The sequence below is a fragment of the Drosophila mojavensis genome, unplaced genomic scaffold (assembly GCF_018153725.1).
Source record: "Drosophila mojavensis isolate 15081-1352.22 unplaced genomic scaffold, ASM1815372v1 contig_74, whole genome shotgun sequence".
Classification (NCBI taxonomy): domain Eukaryota; kingdom Metazoa; phylum Arthropoda; class Insecta; order Diptera; family Drosophilidae; genus Drosophila; species Drosophila mojavensis.
Window position 1 is genome coordinate 22,608,455 of NW_025318899.1, and position 22,485 is coordinate 22,630,939.

The following is a 22,485-nucleotide window of genomic DNA, read 5'->3' on the forward strand; positions in this document are numbered from 1 at the left end:
GAGAATAAAAATATATAGAGCAAACTATATATTATGATACAAAGAATTCTTTCAGCTATAAATTTCTGTTTCATGCAATTTTTATTTAAAATATACATCCATATATATAGGTAATAAATCTGGTAAAAAAGAATAGTATAACCTTCTCTTAGCTGATAAGTAACTGATGGAGGAATACCACATAATACTTCATTTAAGCATCCTAAACTTTGATACAGGGTAAAGAGTATATTTGCCCAAGGAAAACGTATTATAATTTACTTCCTCTAGTATGACTTATATCTTCAGCTTTCCCAATTAGCAAATTGGGCTCCTGCAACATATCAAAATTTCATAAATTTCCAATCATTTCTATCCTGTCCGATCCCTTTTTGAATATTTTTCTTGCTCACGCTGCATGAGAGTAAACCGCAAATGTCTAAAGTTTGCTTCTGCAAAAATATGCCAAAAATCTACCCACATCCATAAATTCCGAAACTTGGCTCAGATCTTTGGGCAAACGACACCGCAAAGTAAACAAATTAAGTAAATCAGCTTCTAATAGCAATTAGTCGAAACCCCCTTCCCCAAAAAATTCTGGAGAGTGATTCGTAAAATTGCGTTTGTTTGTTTCTTTGCGGTTCATAAAGAAACTTTTGTGCCAGATTCGAGCAAGATAGGCAAATAAATAGAGCCGGCTTGGCTACGCATTACAACTCTTTCGAAATTGGAGTTTGGGCTATGAGCTCCTTAGTGTAGTTAAATAAATATAAACTATGTGAGGAATATACAGCACTCGAAGTGTAACCTATTTAAAAGCTAATAAATTCTGATTGAAAAATAAATATTTATTTATTTTCAAGTACAGCAAAAGTTTAAGAATTACTTTATGTAGACAATAAGATATTTTGTACCATTCTTTAGCTCTTCCTCTCGCTATATGATATAGCTCTCAGTTAGTCCACTGCTATATCGAATCTGACCCGCCCATTAGGGAATTTTAATGTTGCGCACATAAGGCGCAAAAGTAGTCCCAGTCCAATATTTTTGAATGGAGCCCCAATATGGAGAACTATGTTTAATTTTGTGCTTACGAATGGGAAGCATTTGATTTTTCTAAATAATGGCCTCATATGCGCATGTGTTAACGGCCATAAAAGGAAAACGCAATGCACACACAAAATTTCTAATTCTAATTACAAACAATAAAGCGAAAGCCTTATAAATGGCCCGGCCAGCGGCATTCGAGAGCGAGAGTTCATAATCCAATTCGGTCGACTAGGACTACGGCGAGGCGAAATTAATATTCAGATTTATGTATTAATAACATTACATGGACACGAATGTACTAATGCTTGGGGTGCCCCATCTGGAGGTCAATTTGTGCTTATCGCATAATTAGAGAGTGAGTGAGAGGGTGAGAGAGAGAGAGAGACCCCACCCCGGCCATCAACATCAATAACCACATGCGACCCCCTCAACAATGAAAATCTCTGTGCGCGGCAAATATGTAGCAAAAGTCGCATAATTAATCTGCTTATGTGCTGGCCAAATGAGTCAGTCCACTTGCAGGACGGGTTCCGGGTGTGACTAAGTAATTGCGAGCAATACTCGTAAAGCTTATTGTTATTAAAAACAATACCACTTCATGTCCCAGCTCTGAATGTCTTTGGCAGCCGCTTCAAATGTTAATGGCATCGCTGCCCGAAAATGGGAGTTGGAAAAACCACTTGGAAGGAAGTGAAATTCCATAAGATTTGATGTACTAAATACAATTAGACCTTTTCCCTGATTAGAGGTGACATTTGAGAGTCTGATTTACTCCTCACTTATCAGCAACGAATACGTAAATTTCAATGTAAAATTATTAGATTTTTCAATATTTGAATAATCTATCAAATTTCAGTTGATCAAAGAATAATTTTGAATACACCTTTAGGTATTTTTGCTCCCCTGTTAAGATTTAAAATATTTTATTTATATGGGAAAACATTTTCAAGATATATTTTATTCAATTTAAATTTTGGAATCACTAATTTTTCAAAATAAGTATATATTATATACAATATATATATTTTTTCATATTTTTATGTTATTTTATATTGTATTAAAATGTAGTTGCTATAGTGTTATTGTACAAAACTCTTTATTATTCATATAAAATATTTATTTATCATTTAAGGTAAATCTTTCTGTCTTTTTTTTTTTTAAATTATAAAATAAAATGCTGCCATTATAAATTTTGCTCAGCCCACAAAATATATTCGAACTACTTTTTGTTGGCATATATGTATTTACATTTATTTTAAAACCTCATTAAACTGCCTAAACCACTGGCTGAAGTGAACTTTTTGGCAATCGCTTCATCGCACATAAATCATACGCAACAACAAAAGCAAAAGCAAAGCAAAAGCCAGTAAACCAGTAAAGGAAGCAGGACTATCACACAAGTTATAAGAATTGGCAAGCTACACGGCGTCAATAAATAAACAAAAGGCATTCGTATACGGACGGCATTTGCCATTTTGCATTGGCGCTCTGCTCCCTCCAAGGACAAAACTAGCCGCCCACTACATGCCACGCCCACACCTATATTTATGGGCTGCCGCCGAGCTGCTGTATTTGCATTTACAGCGCCTGGGGAACAGGCTGAGCAAATGACCGGTGCTACCTCGGGGGTTTTTTCTTTTTTGGTATCCAAATTTCAGAGGATGTCGAAGGAATGGGAGACTTTCGCGCAATCAAAGGCCGTCTAGCGATTTGCCATTTTCATACACATGAGAGTCAAGCGACGCATCCGCCATTTTTTCGGTTTTTTTGGGGGGAGGGAGTGTGGGGCAGTAGGAGGTTTTTTCCAACATTTATCATTGTCTGGCCGAAATGGGTAGACCAAAGCCGAGTGCAACCTATTCCAGCAAGTCCAAGCGAATCGAGCGTATTCAAGCGAGTCCTGCGAATCCACAGCGAGAGCAACCTGCCGTCGTTTTCTGATTTATGATGCTATTTAGATTTCACGTGATTCGTTTTCAATGTGCGCGTCCAGCGCGCAAAGATAGAAAAAATTGCGCACAATAAATCGCGGCCCGCAGCAAAAGAATCTAAAAATGAAAAAATATAAAAGACGCGAAATAAAACTGAAAAAAAAAATGAATATAGAATCTATGCTAAAAATTACAACACACAGCTGCGTGTGCATAAATCTCGGCACAGTTCTGACAATGCATTTTTTACGAAAAATTAAAAAAGTCTGATGCCATAGCTAAGAGCTCAAGCCAGCCACTCAAAGTGCAATAAGAAATGGCAATCCTGACAAAGAAAGACTTCTATTAGTCATATATATAAATTAATATTATATTATATATATTATATATAATATATTATATTTATATTATTAGAATGTCAGCAATGCGATCTAATTAGAAATATTCTGATGATCCTTAAAACAGAATCTCGAATGGCACTTGAAACAGGAAACTACATAAATGTCGCTTACGGACGCTACCGACTGCATAATACCCATTAAATTTAAAAAACAAAAAGCACGTATGACTTTGTTTTGGAATAAGAGAGAGAGAGAGAGAGAGAGAGAGACTTATATTAAACAAAACTAAATTTTCAGTTCCTTCTACAGTTCTACATAGAACTTTAGAAGTTAAGGTTTGTGTCGATTTTCCATTTTTGGCAATAGTTTACAAGAAATCCATGTTAAATTCTACAATTTTATGGTTAATATTACTTCATTATAGATCCCAGTTATTTAATTTTAATTTGTAGGGTTCCAGCTCCAAAATTTTACAAAATACAGGTTTTGGAGGGCTGGACCACGGATATATCCACTATAAATTTGCCTTGAGAGTGCGAATATGCATCCCGAAAATCAAAAGGCTCTTCGCGTCGCTAGAATTCTATATTGTAATATATGTATGTATATATTCTGAAATATACGTAAGGGGTAGCGAAAAGTCTTAACAGTTTATCAAACAATGGTAACCACATTTCATTGTTCCAAATCTCTGGCTTCAATGGTGGCATAAAGTTTGCGTTCAGGCATAAATGATTTTCAGCAATAGCTAAAGCATTTCACGGCAAAAATATCAAAATTTCAAATTTTGTGAGATTCATGAACCGAAAATCGCAATATGCACGAAAATACAACATCGAAATATGCATAATGAAAAGATGCATTAATTTCTTAACAAATGTTTTCGACCTTTTGCATAATACAAAATAAGTCTAATCAGACAAAATTAAATTTTCAATTGAATTACTTCATTATCCAATAGATGACATGCTTAGAGAAGCCCCGGCGAGAGTAATTCAATTGGTTGCGGCCACAGCTTGAATTTGCATCTTGGCTGTGGCCTGCTTCCACGGGCTTATCAACTATTAAACGCAAATGGCGGCATATTTAGCATGAAATTGGCCAAAATGAAAATCGTATCGATATTCAGTGGGCTCGCCGCGCGCCGTTGCCAATTTCGCGTTTTAGTGATTCGCATTCGATTTGCATTTTGTGCGTGCGGCATGAATAATCGCGACTCAAACCCCGATCTATGGATGGCAATGCGAGCCCCTTGCGATAAGTTCATGAGTTCCGCCAATTGACTTTGAATATTAGCTGAGGTGGAGGCAGGGGGCGGAGGGCAGGCGTAAATAGCAAGAGGCAGGAGACGGGAGGCGGGGCAGTTATTCGCCAGCTGTAATTGACATGCAAGTTAAGCGCATTTCGGGCGCTGATTTGATTTCCCAGTTGTTGCTACAAATGGAACGCATGTGATTACCGAAACTTATGCATTTGATTTGATTAATTATTGTACAACAACGACTTGACTTATTGCGCGTGTGTATGTGTGTGTGCGTATATCTATGCATGTAATACAAATTAATTAATCTGCGCATATTGCGCACAGCATTTGAGCAGAGCCCGCATTGGAGATTGATTGCACTGACTGAGCCACTGAAGGATTCCACTTGCAAGTTGAATGGCTTCAAGGATCTGCGCTTGCCGCGTTACTTTGCGATAAATGCTTATCAATTAATGAACTGCTCTGAATCATGCTTTGATACCCGCTGCCAAATTTAAGAGAGTATATCTGGCCTTCTCCCATCCCATGCAGTTTGAATGGAAGTGTGATTATTTTCATATTCTGCGACTAACCTGTTTATAACAATGCTGAAATTCTAGACAAGTATTCAGCGGTTGAGCCAACTCGTGAATTATTATCAAACCCAAATCGCCATTTTCTCAATGATTTTCTTACAGGTGTTTCACATTCACCTCGTTCCCCATAATAAATGATTACTGGACATGACTCCGGACACTGTCTAATACGTAAATTATCATAAACAAATTAAAAAAGTTCGTGATGTGTCATTTTGACGACTGAGAGGAAAGCAAAAACAGTGGGTCGGCTCAAGCAATTACAAGAACAACACCAGAGTGGCAGAGCGCAAGAGTTTAATGTTTTTAAAAGCAATAAGCAAATCCTCGTGGGCGGTCTGACGAGTTACCGAAAAGCCCAGCGACCCACGAGCCCATCAAAGCCACCAACCCAACGCTCAACCACCCTGGTGGGCCTCTAAGCGCAAACATAAATCCAATTGGAGCGCTCCGAGTGGGTCTCGAGTGTTGAAATAGAAACACCCACTGGGAGGAGTATGTAGACGAGGGACTGGCTGACTGACTGACTGGGTGACTGACTGACTGGCTGGAAGGCTGGCTGACTGGTACGGGTACCAGGGCTTAGCATTTTAAATATAATTTATTTGGTCGCCCCCAAAGGGCTGGCTTAAGTGAATCTCAGCAGGCAGCCCTAGGCCGACGCCCAGAGAGTGAGAGAGACAGGGTGAGGGAGAGAGGGGTGCCGTGCGAAAACAATCACTCAACATTTTGGCAACTTGACTTACGGACGCTCTCATATTATTTTCATAATTTGATTACATTAAAAAGATACAAACATTAGGAGTAAAGCAAAAACAAAAAACAAAAAAACAAAAAAAAAACTAGCTCAATGCGACATTTGAATACCCTTAACGAGATGCATGTAATGTAATATAATGTCATGGAGTGAGATAATGATTGAGACTAGATTATAATAGCAATATATATAAATAATAAAAATAGTTCTCTAATATATGTAAATCTTTCCATACTCTAATTATAAGACTATAAATATTTGCCGTATAAAGATTTGGAATCCATTCGTAAGACTTTCATTATTTTACGTCTTTTCATAAAGTGCACTTCGTAGTTTTGCAACATTGCTATGATGAGAATATTAATTTAAAACTTGAGAATATTGACTAAAATAGATTTTCTGTTCATGTATGTCTTTCAAACTAAAATTTTAGTAGCTAAATACCAATCAAACTTAATTAACATCGCATTAAACCTATTACAATATTTCAAATCTTTTGTATGAAAAAAAAACTTATTTTGAGTTTTAATTGTTGTTGAACGAAGGAAAAAGATTAGAAATTGGATCAAAGCTAAAAGCTTAAAGCAGACTTCTAATAAATTCATTATTACAATTATTATTTTAATAAATTATTGTATTAATATTAAAAAATTAAACAAAAAATACTTTTTATTTATATATTATTTAATTATTATTTAAATATACATTATTTTATATTTAAAATATTTAAATTTCTTGTAAATAATTTAATAAAAAATTTATCATTATATTTAATATCAAATTAATATAATTACAATATTAATAATAAATAATTTTAGATATAGATATAAATACACATTTAATGTTCACAATCTGATTTTTAGGAAAATAAAGTATTGATTTATTATAATTTTATTATTTTCATTTTTATTTTTGTTATTTATAAATTGGTTGTTTATTCAATGAAAAAACTGTGAGTTAGTAAAAGTATTAAATTTTAACTATAGCTTATATGATTATAGAATATAATTGGTTTTACTCTGCAATACTTATAAATTCTAAGAATATTTTAGTAATATTTATATTTTTGTTGTCAATTACTAAATTAATTCAATGCTCAGCACTAAATACTTTGCCGAGTTAATATGCTCCATTCGCAGAGTATGACAAGCAGAATAACTTGTAGCATTTTGTTTGTGGCCGAATCGACGACACGTGACCTGGTCACGTGGCCGAGACACCCTAGGAAAGCGGCGAAGCGGCGTGTCAACTCGCATGTAATCACAACAAAACATGTGGCCGTGACTCGCTTTGGCTATCGGGTAACTAATATCTGGCCATACAATGAAATTGCCATTAGCCGTTTAATAGTTGCCTGTTGGCACATCCCACGGCTCGCCGGAGGCAGAAGCCGGAAGCCGGAAGGCGTAAGGCCTCTGACAAGGGGGCGGGGCACTGTTGCTGGATATCTGCGGTTGGCCGCGTGCCGACGCCTCATCATTCATGTGGATGTCGCTGTTTGCTGCTCGTTTAATGTTCATGTAAATTATGCGCCAAAAATTTAAATTCCAAGCATTAGAGATAACATTTTACAGAGTTTACAAGCCGTGGGATTTGTTTTGCGGCAACGCCCATTAAAAATAAAAAAGTGGGCAAAACAAAGCGCGGGTTGTTTTTACCCCCGATGCAGCAAAGAGTCGATTCCTTCTTTGGGTCGTCAGCCCAAACACGTGCTACAATTTTTGATGATGTTCGAGCCGATATCATAGAATATCTACCATAAGCGGGCATTACAAATTTATTGAAATGAGCTTTAAAAAAATCAACTGGAAGAGGTAAACAAATTATTCAATAAACTAGTGAAATATTTCAAATATTCTCTTTATCCAAATAAGCTTGTAATAATAGAAATTCTGCATAAGCAGAGTCCTTTAGTTAAGAATCTGATAACAAAGCTGATAAACATCTGATCTGTGTATGCTTCATATATGCTATCTGAGAATCTACATTCAATACTTGGTATTTATTTCTCGAAAAATCGCGACATTCTTAAAACTTTAATGATGAACCATAAATTAGTTATAGGTGCTAAAATAATAAAAGAAATCAGATAAATGGGATGGTATATGTAAAGGAATTAAAATCATGACTACAACAGCTTCCCTCCAATAATATTTGTCAATTACTTATACTAGTTATAATGATATCAAACTCACTCTCAAAAAATAAAATAAAATAAAAAAAAAAGTTATATTCTCTCAATACCCTTTTTCAATGTATGCAGAGATATCAAGGAAAACTTCTCTGCTACGAGTTCGTTTCCATGCGATTCATTTCATTTGTTCTAACTTCTGCTTCAGGCGCCTTTAGACTCCTCCTCCCATTTCAGAAAAGACGCAACGACAGACGCACAAACACTTATATATATATTTAATACAAAACAACAGCAAATGCAGCTTTGATGATCGAACTGGGTCGACATATTGTAAAACTATAAAAGTATATATATAATTCGTGCAAATCTCAAATCGTAAAAATTGCGCAAAATTTCGCCAATGCCGAAAAACCGCAACAAATTGCGGCCCAGTCGGCTCGAAGTCGGGCGGCATTTGGGGTTGGGCGTGGCAAATTAGTGGCAACAACACACGCGAGTAAGCAACATAAAAATGCGACATAATGTGGCAACAGGGCTGCCTGCCTCTGTGGCTGATCCGTGCTCCCGGCCCGGCCGTTGTCGCAGGGAAAACTCATAAAAAATTATAGATTTTCATCTTTTTGCATATTTAACTTTTATCGCAGGCCGTTCTCATGTGTTGCCTTATGCGTCCACCGCCTGAAGTAGGCATAAAACAAATGTCATACTCAGGAGGTGGTAAGAAATCATATGTCGCACCACGCCAGGCCCTTGCCCACAAATCCGACTCAGCCATAAAGGTGTATTGTGGATTTTTGCATAATCGTCAATTCCTGATTTTAAAATTTGAGGGGCGTATCAGAACACGGGCACGGGCACGGGCATTGGCACTGCCGTGCCCTGCCATGGTCAACAATAAAAATTCATTTTTACAATCTTTACATGTGTTACCAGGGCACAACAACAATAACAGCAACAATAAATATTTATTACTATTTTACGATTGATTTTAGTTAAGGTTCAGGTATTGAGCTGTTTCGCAAATAATATCATTAAGATGGAGAGAGACTTGAGACTTTTGACGAATATATATGTATTATACATATATAAAATCGCATACTACCATACACTTAGCGCTAAGCTAAATCCAATAAGACTTTCAGGTCAGTTTTTATTTGTCTATTGCTTGAGATTTATTAAAAGTCCATTGGCTTAATATTTACAATAGCCCAGCTAAAAATTGCAGCGGTTATTTGGGGCCAGTCAGCTGAGCCGAGCTGGATCTAAAAAGGACTTACTGCAGGGACCGCAAAATCTCTCTGGGTATAATCCACAGCAGGTAAAGCAGCATTTCGAATATCCAGATGAGCACCGTCCACATGGTCCACAACACGCCCTCGGCACTGGAATTCCACAACCAAAACGTTAAAGCTTCATACACATCGCAATCAGCTACTGATTGCGATGATTTGCTGGACTATCGCAAACAATTTTGATAAAGCCGAGCTCTGTAAAACTCAATTTTCAGCTTATACTGCTAATACTCATCATTAGTCTAGAGTAAACACAGACCCGTTAATAATGGAATCATAGTCTCAGTCGGGATTTGAAAAATTCACTTACATTTCAAACTGAAAAAAGGTCCTCCCACACAGACATACAATTTTAATGAAACAACTATTGAAAACAATATCAAAGTTAACTTAAATCTATAAACAATCAAATGTAAATAATAATAATCCCATAACATTGTAATATATTCTATATTCTATATTCTATATTATATATTATATATTCTATATTCTATATTCTATATTCTATATTCTATATTCTATATTCTATATTCTATATTCTATATTCTATATTCTATATTCTATATTCTATATTCTATATTCTATATTCTATATTCTATATTCTATATTCTATATTCTATATTCTATATTCTATATTCTATATTCTATATTCTATATTCTATATTCTATATTCTATATTCTATATTCTATATTCTATATTCTATATTCTATATTCTATATTCTATATTCTATATTCTATATTCTATATTCTATATTCTATATTCTATATTCTATATTCTATATTCTATATTCTATATTCTATATTCTGTATTCTATATTCTATATTCTATATTCTATATTCTATATTCTATATTCTATATTCTATATTCTATATTCTATATTCTATATTCTATATGCTATATGCTATATTCTATATTCTATATTCTATATTCTATATATTTTATATTCTATATTTCACATTCTATATTCTATGTTCTATATTATATATTATATATTCTGTATATTATATAATTTACCACTCTTTACCTAATCGCTGTCTTCCTTCTCCTTCCGTACTTATAATTGCGAAATAGTATTATGGGGATATCTCACACTTATTTGCAGACAATTTAAGTAATGAAATCATAAATTAAGACAACAACATTGATTTACTCGCGATGACAAGAAAAACAACATTAAATAAAGTGAAATAGCGTGGATAACCCAACTGGACCCACAGACCATGGCGAACCCACTTAAAAATTCGCTCAGCCTGCGCTCACTGAAGCGTGAAGAGGATGAGAAAGTGGAAGGGGAAGCGGAAGAGCTGCTGAGTGGGTAAGTGGAAATAGCGCATTTAGCGCGCCTTGGATAAGTAAGAGGTCCAGCAAATGCGCAATAGCAAACATTGAAAGCTGACACCGAGCTGAAGCTGGACGTCCACTCCTGCTGCCCGGAGCAGGATGCAAATCTGATCAAGGCGCTCGCATCCAATCGAAAATCGACAATTGGTAATTGGCAATTGGCAATGGGAAATCGGATGAGTACACAGCAATTAGTGCAGTCCAATGTGCTCGACATTTACGCGGAGGTGCCTCTGCCCCGAAATTGGGGTAGGGATTCGCAGGTGTTGCGCTTGGCATTAAAATGGCATTCAGCGGAACCCATAAAGTGGCAATTAAAATCTTATTTTCGCTTATTATATTTCGACTTCTCCTTGGGCTTGGGCTTTGCGTGCGGAACGCAGCTGCGGGCGCCGCCAATAAACACGTCTACAAATTTTACCCATGCCCGGCTTCAATTCTAAAAAATTTGTCGCCTGAGCTGCCACCTGTTTCCGTTTCATTTTTTCGCTTGTTGGGGCTGGGGCAGGAGTTGGAGTAGGAGTTGGGGCTGTCGCGTAATTGAATCATTTTAGCGCCATTTATTTTGTTGTTGCTCCACCTCCCGCGCCCAGCAACGGGGCGTGACATTTGTAAAACAATTTCTATTTCGAAATGAAATCCGTAGCAATAACAACAACAACAACAACAACAACAACTACGCTGAGAGCAGGCACATAAATAATAATGCGTTAAATTTATGCGCTGATTAATGCGAAGCAGTCGATCAACATAGCCGCGTGGCAAACGCAAAGGCAACGGCAACGGCAACAGCAACGGTGAAGCATACAATTTCTCTGCTCAGGTGTTTGCAGCATCCAGCAGAGGAAGTTAATATTAATATTAAGCTGGCCAGTGAGAGACTTTAAAGTCCGCTATAAAACAGAGCTAGATTTTAATTTATCTATAAGAAGTCGTATGAGACTTGGTCTTATATATATATATTGGATATATACTATTGGTCCGAGTTATAAATAATGATATATCATAACGAGCCTTTCTCCAATTATAGTAAACATTTGAATAGTTGAGCACAGCGAGAGCTTTTTATACCCTGAACCCATTGAAAATGGGAAATCAGGGTATAATGGTTTTGTGAAAAGTATGTAACAGGCAGAAGGAATCACCGCAGACCCCATAAAGTATATATATTCTTGATCAGGACGACGAGCTGAGTCGATATAGCCCTGTCCGTCTGTCCGTCCGTCCGTCCGTCCGTCCGTCCGTCCCTCCGTCCGTCCGTCCGTCCGTCCGTCCGTATGAGCAAAAGGATCTCAGAAGATATAAGAGCTAGAGAGCTGAAATTTGGCATGCATACTCGTGTATACCATAGGCAGTACAAGTTTGCTTTATTTTTTCGATAACTCATCCGATAACTTTTTTATCGAGAATAATCGAAAAATCGACATTGTTTTTTCAGCCTAATTTGAACACTTTTAGACCTGGAGTCTTCAAATTCGTGTTGTATATAAAGTTAATCGATAAAAAGATTTTGTTATTTTCACATTTTGGATACCATGCCCCCTTCACCCCCAATTTGTAAAAAACGCATTTCAAGTACTAGAGACTTGTGCTTTGGAATGTATACACATATTTACCATATGATTACGCTCAGAAAGTTTCATTAGGATCATATGTCTACAAAAGAAATTATCCAACAAATAAATTCTCATAATATTGCCCACACTGCTGCGCAGCCCAAGCGCAGTCGCTGCTTACTGCGCAGTTAGCAGAGTGCAGGCTTATGCGTGCGTGTGGATGCATGTGTATGTATGTGTGCATAAAAGAAGTGCAGAATAACTAGAGTATCAGCTTAGAGGGTTCAGGGTATCTCCTAGTCGAGCCGTTTCGACTGGAGCCTTCTTACTTGTTTAATCTGTGTAAGTCATACAGGAGAAGTACAAGCATATACATACCCAAATAATGCTCGATAAATAATATAATCAAAAAATATCTGAGACGAATACCCGAAACAGGAATGAAGCTAATTGGTGTGCCTCATATACTGGACTCGACACTACTAAAAACTCAAAGAGGGTAGCCATCAAGATGACTAATTAAATGAACTGCGGCTGAGAGTTTCAGTAAAAATCCGACAGCCAATCAGATAAGTCCCTCTGGACGTACATTCTCTCTTATGCACAAAGGCTCCTTTGAGGGAATGTTGCAGCTTTAGGTGGCTCACATGAATCCCAAAGTATAAGCAACAACAGAATTCCGAATTCCAATTTGCGAGTGCCTTCATAGACAATATCAAAGATATTCGATCAATTCACTACCAAATGAAATAACGCCCAGAGAGGGCTTAAAGATTTGCTCATTAAGTCTAAGCTGAAATTGTTTGTAGCTAATAGTACTTTATTATAATATTGCTAACCAATTAATAAAACAACAAATATTAAATTATAATAATTTACAATTTTTGTATTCTAAAATAGACTTAGTTGGCTTTAAAAATAAAAGAAGAATTATCGCTAGACTATAGCAATATATGCATTTATCTCTCAGATTTCTCTTGCCCCCACAAATCCAGAAAAGCTCATCAAATTAAACGATTCGCAGCCCCGGCCCCAGCTCCTGGCACAGGCTTCGTTGCCTCATGCCAAATACGCAGGCATTTAGCGAAACGTTTATTTCATTATTACTCATGAGGGGGAAAACATCCGCAGCACTCACTGCATTGGCAGTGGCCCTGCACAAAAGTCAAATTGAAAAAGTCAGAATTGTGTCGGGCGCACCAAACAAAGGCCTGAGGGGTGACTAAAGTGGCCCACCCACCGGGGGTGGCATCGTGGCTAAAGTAAAAACCGTAACGGAAGTACTAGCAACAAAACAACCAGGAAGCCCACCACCGAACACCCCGTCAAGCGGCTCACTCAGCCCGAAAGAGCAGAAAAATATAAATAAACCCTTACCAAAACAGCAGGCTAACACAAGTAACAACTATCTGCTTGGGCTGCCCAACTAATAGATACCCTATAAATGGATTTTACTTTTACAACTGCTTTACCAACTATGGAAATATACTTCATTATACTTCAGTTTACTTCAGTATTATTATAATCTATTTTGAATCTAAGTTTTTTTTTTTACATATAAATAATATAGAGAGTTCCCTAAATTTCGTGTTTTCAAATTTTATTATAGATTCTTTTAGAGATATATTAATTTATACATATTTAAATATATATATATTATTCATAAATCATATGAAACGAATTATGGTTCCTTCAGTCTCTCCACTCATTCTGTAAATTTACAGGGTATAAGTAGGCTGACACTTGTGCTGGGTGTCCACCCCTCGGCGAGTCAACCTCAAATCACATGCATAAGGTTTTTAAGTTTTGTGCTTTGTCATATAAGTGCGTGGAGGACGATCTGTAGATACAGTTGTAAAGATATGGTAACAGCCGCGTAATGTGACAGCATTTCCAGTTAAAGCAGCGAGCGAGAGAGACAGAGAGAGAGAGAGAGAGAGAGAAAGAGGGTGTGAGAGACAGATAGATGAAGGGTACACATGTTTAGGCGTTACCAGCGCCTGATTAAAATTTCTCAAGGGATGGGGCTATGACGTATGTAACTCACTCGCCTTGAATGCTCCACGAGGGTGCTCAAAGAGGAAGACAACTTACACTTGAAAAGTAAAAAACGTGTTTGTAAGAGATCATTTATTTAATGATAGTAAAATATGATACTTTTACTTCGAATTCAATGGGAATATAATCTTTTATTTCTTTATATATATAAATATAGAAACTCATAGAATTTTTTTGCAAAATACAAAAATTGCGCTTTAACGCTTTCTTGGTGATACGCATATAAAAAAATAAAAAAATAAATAAATAAAAAATAAATAACATTTAAAAACATTTTATATTTTCATTCAGGAAAATAATAGATTTTTTTAAGATATGAAGTAATATAGAATATATAAATTTTTGCAATAAGTTTTGCTATAAAAGCAATAATTTTGATAAATTAATCTCTATATATGTATATTTATATATCTGTTTAATTTTTTTTTAAGCATATCAGAAGAAAAATTTAATAATATGTTTGTAATATATTTTTTTTTTAATTGTACTTGTTTAATTTATTTTATTGAATTTTAATTTATATTTATTTAAATATAATCGTATTTATTGGTGGAGAAATGCCATATTTCTAAATGATTTAATATTAATTAATTAGAAAATCTCTTTGCTCCGCCCACTGTATATCACAGTCATCAGACAAATTCTGGTTACGTAAGCCCACTTGTAACACCCGAACGAGAGTTACGTGCCCAATTTGTTTATATTGCTGGGCTATTTACATTTACATGACGCCCATTCAAAGACAGCCCAGCCAATGTTTAGATATCACTTTTCGCAAATATCGACAACTTTGGCAAATAGTTGCCCCAGTAATTGGTGCACTTATTTACCTATGGGAAACACTCGCCTAGCAGGATGATAGTTCATTGGAAGTGCTCCAGCTGAAATTTAATTAAGGCGTCCAGGTGACAGTGCTGCAAGTTGCCCAGGCATATCATAAATCAAAGTGTGAGAGAGAGAGAGAGTGATAGAGAGAGATGGAGGAGGAGTGGGCAGCAAGCAACTGCTGCAAGTGTCGGCAACATGTGGCAGTCAAGAGAAAAATTTGAGCTAAAGAAATAAGCACTGCGCCGCAATCAAAGTGAAATGGCGACAAGTATGAATGCCTTAGTCAGAAGTATCCGACTAGAAGATATCCTATAGACCACTCATAGAAGAATTGTAAGTCCTTGCTTAAAATTTATAGATCAAATGTTTGCATAACTGGAAAAGCTTAGCTTTAATTTAAATAAAATTTAAGATAAGATTGAAGATATATCGCTGACTTGAAACGAACTTAGAAGAGCTCGTAAGTCAATTGGGCAACAGATTTGATGTTTTTTATTTTATATTTTATTTGTATTTATACATATTAAGTGTTTGTAGTCAGATAGCAGGATATATAAAAACAGCGTCTTACATACGTACATAATATACATACGTACGAACGTACACACATATATGCATACATACTTTTAGAATGAAATGAATATACCCCTGCAATGCAGCGAATCTTAGGGAATTCAAATGTCAAGAACTTCGCGACTTTTTTCGCGCTTTGACATGGTCAAGTTTAATTGAAAAAAATAAATATATATACACGCACATATATATAATATAATTAGAGAAGAAGAAGCTGGAAAAAATCAACAATTCAAATGCTGAGTGCGACATTTGATGCTTGCGCAGCTGCTCATAATTAGAATTGGAAGCAGTAAAAAAAAAAAATGAGAGTAAAATAAAAAATAAAAAAGCAATATTAATTTATTCCTGTTGGCGTTGTTTTAATTGAAATTTCTTTCAGTTTTACTCACATTTTACTTCTCTTTTTAGCTACTGCAGATAATTTTAATAACCCGCCCTGTCCGGCGGATGCGCCGGTAATTGCCGTGGAAAACCGGATGATAAGGTCGAGCCAGTGGCAAAATGGAGCAACGTGCGAGTAAAAGTAGATGTAGAAGAAGAAAAATAAAGGTTAAATTTTTGGGGGTAAAAGGGTTCACTTTTTGCCCATCTTTCGTTTTATTAACAAATTTCACTTTATTCACGCCGCACGTTACGTTATTATAATTAATAATTGGGCGAAGGCAGTTTGAGAATTCTACGGCGCAGGTTGCTCCGCGCCAGTTGATTAAATTTGACACAGTTTACGATGAAGGGGAGGCGTGGCAGCCTGGTCAGACAAAAGGGGCAAAAGGGCTCAAATTGTGGTTGATTTTTGGTGACATTTACGAGTGTAATTTATAAGGGAGTAGGCGATAAGGCAGCGACACGCCAAATTAGTGAATTGCAAATCTGAAAATAAATACAGAATCCTAATTTAATTATACATATGTGTATGTAATGTATATACATTCCGTGAGAATACATTAGTTTATATATCTAACACATAAGGCAATTATAAAGAACAATTTAACATAAAATTCAATAAAACAAAATAAAATAAAAAGATAACAATGATGAATACAAAATTATTAAAATCAAATTATTTTGAATTATATTAATTAATAAATGTATTTAAAATTATTTACATTATAAAAAGAGAATTTTGAATTGTTGAAATCTTGAAGTTTAGTTTAAAAATTTGCCTTAAGTTTTCTAGTTTAAAAATTAATTAATAATAGTTTGATATTTTTTAAATATTTATTTATGTAGTTATATAAATTAATTTTTAATACAAAATTTTCCCTATTCCATTTACTGTACAGAATCGATGCCCTTTTAACATATTTTCACCATGTTAACATAACAGCAAAATGGTTGGCAGCGCTAGCCAAGACACAAACCACACGTAGCATATATAGCAACCATTTTAATTTCGAAAATTGTATTGGTTGAGAAACAAAATAAGAATTCGATGTTTTATATGAAATAATTTTTAAAATTTCAATTTTATATAAGGTATATATAAAACGGAAATATACACGTAAAAACAACTTAGTTCAAATAATTAACTTACACTTGTCAATAAAATCTGAAAAAAAGAACAAAAAGTACGATACTTAGGTTATTTTATTATTTACGCATCTGCTTAAACAATAATTTTCCTTAATTAGTTACAACTGCTAGATATGATTTGCACAACAAATAATTACCAGCGAGGTTAATGCGAAATTGTGCAGACTGTTGCAATAGACAACTGCGACACAGTTTAAAGTATTTCCCATTTTACTTTACTCATGCTACTTATTTCTATCCGCTTTCTTTACTCTCGTATTTAAGCATAATATCACGAGCCAATTTCATTTCGTCGAGCAGTGCACCCAATTGTGCGCACTCTATATTAACAATGTGCGTGGTATCCTTAGGCAACCCGTCGACCAGTTCCTGCGAGATTTTCAATTCCAAGGTGGCACAGTTTGGAGGTGTTTCGCCAGGTGAAGTAACATTTCGTATGCTTTGCAGCTCGTTAACTGAAAGAGCAGGGAAATACATAGGGATTAATACCATATACCAGATGAAAAACATTTAAATATATATGTATATAAAGTTGGATGATATATAAAAGCAACATGGTATAATGATGTCATAATGCAAATCATCGGCTATCCATACTATGATATATTAGTGCTCAATCATATATGATTTACTGTGATCTGATGAAATATTGGTAATCAAATCATGCAAGGATCACGAAATAGATGATCACGAATAGATAATAATCATATATGATTTATCACAGATTTAAAAAAATCATATACAGTTTACATTTAGGATAGATGACCTATCTTATCACAGATTTTACATGCAATGCTCATGTATGTAAATACCTACTTCTAAATGCCTTATCTATAAGTTGTTGCCGTATAGCCATCGCATTTGCTTGCAGCACGCTAGACATGGCCTTTGCATGATCCTTGGGCAGACCTAGCTGCTGTATTTCCTCATTGAAGATGGCCTCTGTGCAACTGTAGCGCGCCGCATTGGTGAGCATGTAGTGCACACAGGCCACAGCAGTTTTGCCATCATTTGAGGCAGTCGACGTTAGAGATCGGATTGCCGCTTCCTATAAGAAAATGTAGAATTAAATGTGATTTATATAGATATTTCTAAGCTACTTACTTCGAAGGGCTCACCGCAGATGCGCTTGGCCACCAGCTGCGCCAGTTGCTCCACATTGTCGACGCTCAGATTCGAAAGCGTCGATATGATTTCGGCCAGAACCCAATCAGGACAATCGCCATCGCCACAAAAGCGAAATTTCTATAGGCAAGGGAAAATTATTACATATCATATATGTAGATATGTTTGAGGGCCTTAAAAAGAAAAGGACTAGGCACAACCCTCACAACTAGCTACTTGTTTGCCCTTACTTCACGCCTACGCAACATTCGTCATGTCTCAAGTAAATTAAAGACCAGGCGGCCACAATAAGCAAGAAGGACGAAGTGAGACTGCGAGTGTTGAGAGAGAATGAAATGCGTAGAGTGTAGCGCACACTCGTATTTGCATATGATTAATTTCATACGCTTGCCTGCTAATCAGCGAGCAATTTGTACAACTGCCTGACAAGGCTGCCGACAAAGGGGTGCACAATTTGCAGCAGGGACGGACAGATGGGCGGGGTACAGGGGTAGCTGGCGTGCGCTACTGGCTGCCCGCAAGCTAATGAGCAGCTTGTGCATATAAAGGCCACTGCGAGTGGCGCCTCGGCTTCAAGTGGATGTCACGTTTATCTATGGCCGGAATTAATAAATTTGCAGCGTGGGAGAGTTACATTAAAAGTAAAAAACAAATGAGCAGCCGTTAGCAGCTTAAAAGCACGCCGTAAATTTATGACACTTGTTGCTGAACGAAGTACGCGTGCCTTCCCCCGCTCCAAGCCATCTGCTTATTAGGACTCGCTCTTTAGCCGTGTGTAACGGTTTAGAAATGTAAACGAGAAACGTTTTATAATTATTTTATGAACTTCAAAGTTCGCAGTCGCCCGTCTGTGAGGAGTGGGGCAGGACTACATCGCTGCTGCTGATGGGCTGCCTGACTGCTATATAAAGCCAGTGAAAGTGGCCATCCAGCGCACAGTTGCTCATCTTGCCAATCTGCGAACACATACGCGCTTCGCTTGCAGACGGATTAGCCATCGAGCACATTGAATCCAAGCATGTTGTCCACCTGGCGCCTGCTGCTGCTGCTCCTCGGCACTTGTAGCCCGCTTTATGCTCTGCCCACACACACGGCCACGGATCTGGAGCTGAGCACCTGCGAGCTGCAGCTGGGCAAGTATCGTCGCTTCATACTGCAGGCCATACTCAGCTTCGAGGATGTGTGCGATGCCTACAACTCACGACGCCTGGCTCCAGATGATGGCCCCGGCACCTCCGACACCTGGCTATTCGATCAATATGCGCCACCACCAACATCGCAGCGTGGCGAGATTTGGGCCTTCTTCAAGCTGCTAATGGCACAGTTCAATGACCTGGAGTTTGCCTCCATCATCAGGGATGCGGTCATCGAGCGCTGTCGCCTCAAGGTCCAGAGGGATGACAAACGCAATTCGGTGGTTCTCGGCAAGAAGCAGCGCTTCCACTCCTGGGGCGGCAAGCGCTCACCAGACCAAGCATCGACGCTGTCATTGGCAGATGCCGTTGCCGGCGCAGGCATGGAACACAATTTATATTAATTATAAAGATTTCTTGTAATCAGCTAATTGTTCGCCCATCTACAACTTCGTTCCAAATATGTATGAAATGTCACTCTATCAATTAATTACTGCACTAGTTCTAAATATTTAACAACAATAACAATAAAAATATCGCTGAGAGAGGTTACTCACCATCCTTGTGCACTTGTTTTATTTATTGTTCAGGATTTTTGTTTACTCTTATGAGAAACAATGCACAGCTATCGACGACCGCCTCAAATGTATCGATTTACAGAGTTGCAGCTCATGTGCCGGCCACACAGCTTGCAGCCTTGTTTCTATACGATATATCGATATACATTGTGGCGCTTTATTTCAAATCTTTAAATAGCTTGCAATCAAAATGCATTTCGAAGAACATTTCATATACGATTTTGAAATGATCTAATCTCACCCTATTTCTCTGTTAAAATTATTTCTATGATTTTATTTCGATTAATCCTGCTGAAGTATTCATATACAAAAGATACAAGCATACATATATGTTTATTAGTTTAACTACTCGACTCAATCCGTTGTAATCTTTAAATAAAATCTTCCTCATCAAGCTCAAACACGCCTATTTGATTTCTGATTAATTGTTGTCTTAAAATATTCGATCTAAAAATAAATGCAATTATTTATATTTCGCTTAAGTGCACAGTGGCGTTTGCGATAAGGATGCCTTCAAATGATGATAGACAGAGTCCAAAACGGATTGAAGGTGCTTTGGTCGTCGACACGACACAACAACCCATAAACCTTGTCTATTAATACCCACATACTATGAACGTACCTAGAGGAGCGACTTGATGAGATGAACTGCAACTGTCACTCACATTGCATGTGCGTTAAATTATCTCGCGTGGGTTCTGAGGTTCAGAGCACAAGCCTTTGGCTCTGGGAACACGCTCAAAACAAATGTTAACTAATCTCGCGTATGCCTTGCCACAAATCTGAATTTCAAAAAATCATTAAACCAACTGATAATCGAAAAAAAATATAATAAAACTACAAATAAATTAGTTACAACATATACGTTTTTCTTTCCCCTTTTTCATTTGATTTTTTTTGCTGATTTAATTAGACTGCGCAAATGTCAAAATGCGAGATGCAAGATGTGAGTGCCAACCTGAGTAGCTGCTGTTGTGAAAGCATGGGGATTTTCTTTGACATAAAGTGCTGATTACAGGTAAATTATTATGATTAGGTGGGCGCCTTTCATAACAAGACCTAATCTCTATAAATGCTAAATAAACAAACATATATATTTAACTGTTTTCCTTATTGATTGAATTATTGCTGATCAATAGGAAGACTTGGGATTGTTATTACTAAGTAAAGTATAATATACATATCACCTGATATACTTTTTAATTAGGAAATAGTATGTGAAAATTTCAGTTCGGTACTTTTCCAAAGACAATCTCCTTTCAACTAGTCGATCCGCAAATGCACATTGATATGTTTACAAATCTGTAAGCATCTAAAAAGTATACTAGAGTTCAATTATAAAAATAGCGATTGAACTCATGAACTCGGCTTATTCGAGCCTTTCAGATGGGGCAATCTAATTGCGGAACTAAGTCGCAGTCTAATCAGATCTAATCAGGTCGTTTGCATTCCCCAAGCAGCAGCTTTCCAGCCTTCCTGCATAACATATTCCCATATTCCCCCATTGGCCCGAAATTCCGTAATTGAGTCAAGACCCGGTCATGGGCTATCTGCCACTCATTAGACAAATGTATGCAGGCAAGACCTGAGCATTTTATTTTCTCAGTTTTTGAATACGCCATTAATCAAATCACCCAAAAAAAAGTAGCTTATCAATTTTTACAAAATAAACACAGATGAAAGTAATAATAAAATTTTAAATAGGGTCTTGATCGAATATTCTTATACTAAACCAATTCAAAAAATATTTATATATTATCATGTATTTATATATTTTTATTATTATTTATTATTTTTCAACAGGATATATTACTAATGTTAATAAAAAGGCAATTCGGAAAATAATTTAACAAATCATTTTAATAAAACAGGGAATTTTTACATACATAAATAATAAATATCAACATTAATGCGGGTTTTTCTTTTATGATGTGTAGCTAAAAGCACATTACGTTGCATCTACTAATGCATGCATTCATAAAAATGTTAAGATCCAATGACAAAGGAAATGAGAAACAATGAAAAAATACCGACAAAGATTTCGAATGAGAAACGAAAACCGAAATAAATAAGAGTTAAGACTTAAGAGAACGTCTCGTATAGGGTAGGGGAAGTGTCATGCAGTGCAATAAGAAACAAGTTGGATTGACAAACCTAACTAGCAAATACCCTATAGCAGCTGTTGATTCAAATTGAGTATATAAAATTTACATTTTATTTTATAGAAAAACATTCAATATTCTAAAAGGCTTCAGCTCCTTTTATAAGTACATATATATATATATTTTATTTTAATCTGGCACCTTTATATACTTATCGCTCTTTGCTCTTTGCGTCTTTGAATCCCCAGAGTTTGGCCATCACACCAAATTTAATAAACTAGGGCAACATGCACATAAAACTGATAACAGCATTTCGAAGCAGCTGATTAA

General features: G+C 36.3%; 2 protein-coding genes and 1 long non-coding RNA gene across 3 annotated transcripts; 1 reads left to right on the forward strand and 2 right to left on the reverse strand.

The window, feature by feature from the left end:
• Window positions 1-9,178: 9,178 nt before the first annotated feature.
• On the reverse strand, window positions 9,179-9,721 carry LOC122757525. The gene is made up of 2 exons (XR_006357585.1): window positions 9,634-9,721; window positions 9,179-9,565 (listed from the first exon to the last, which is right to left on the reverse strand). It is a non-coding gene; the product is annotated as an uncharacterized LOC122757525 (long non-coding RNA).
• A 7,532-nt stretch (window positions 9,722-17,253) lies between these two features.
• On the reverse strand, window positions 17,254-20,139 carry LOC6583354 (COMM domain-containing protein 4). Its single transcript, XM_002008988.4, has 4 exons — window positions 20,033-20,139; window positions 18,322-18,462; window positions 18,034-18,265; window positions 17,254-17,672 (listed from the first exon to the last, which is right to left on the reverse strand). Exons 1-4 carry the CDS (start codon window positions 20,033-20,035, stop codon window positions 17,452-17,454), a joined length of 597 nt encoding a protein of 198 aa, XP_002009024.2. The 5' UTR covers window positions 20,036-20,139; the 3' UTR covers window positions 17,254-17,451.
• LOC6583355 (leucokinin) lies at window positions 19,266-20,036 on the forward strand. The gene has a single exon (XM_002008989.4). It carries the CDS (start codon window positions 19,361-19,363, stop codon window positions 19,877-19,879), a length of 519 nt encoding a protein of 172 aa, XP_002009025.1. The 5' UTR covers window positions 19,266-19,360; the 3' UTR covers window positions 19,880-20,036.
• Window positions 20,140-22,485: the final 2,346 nt, after the last annotated feature.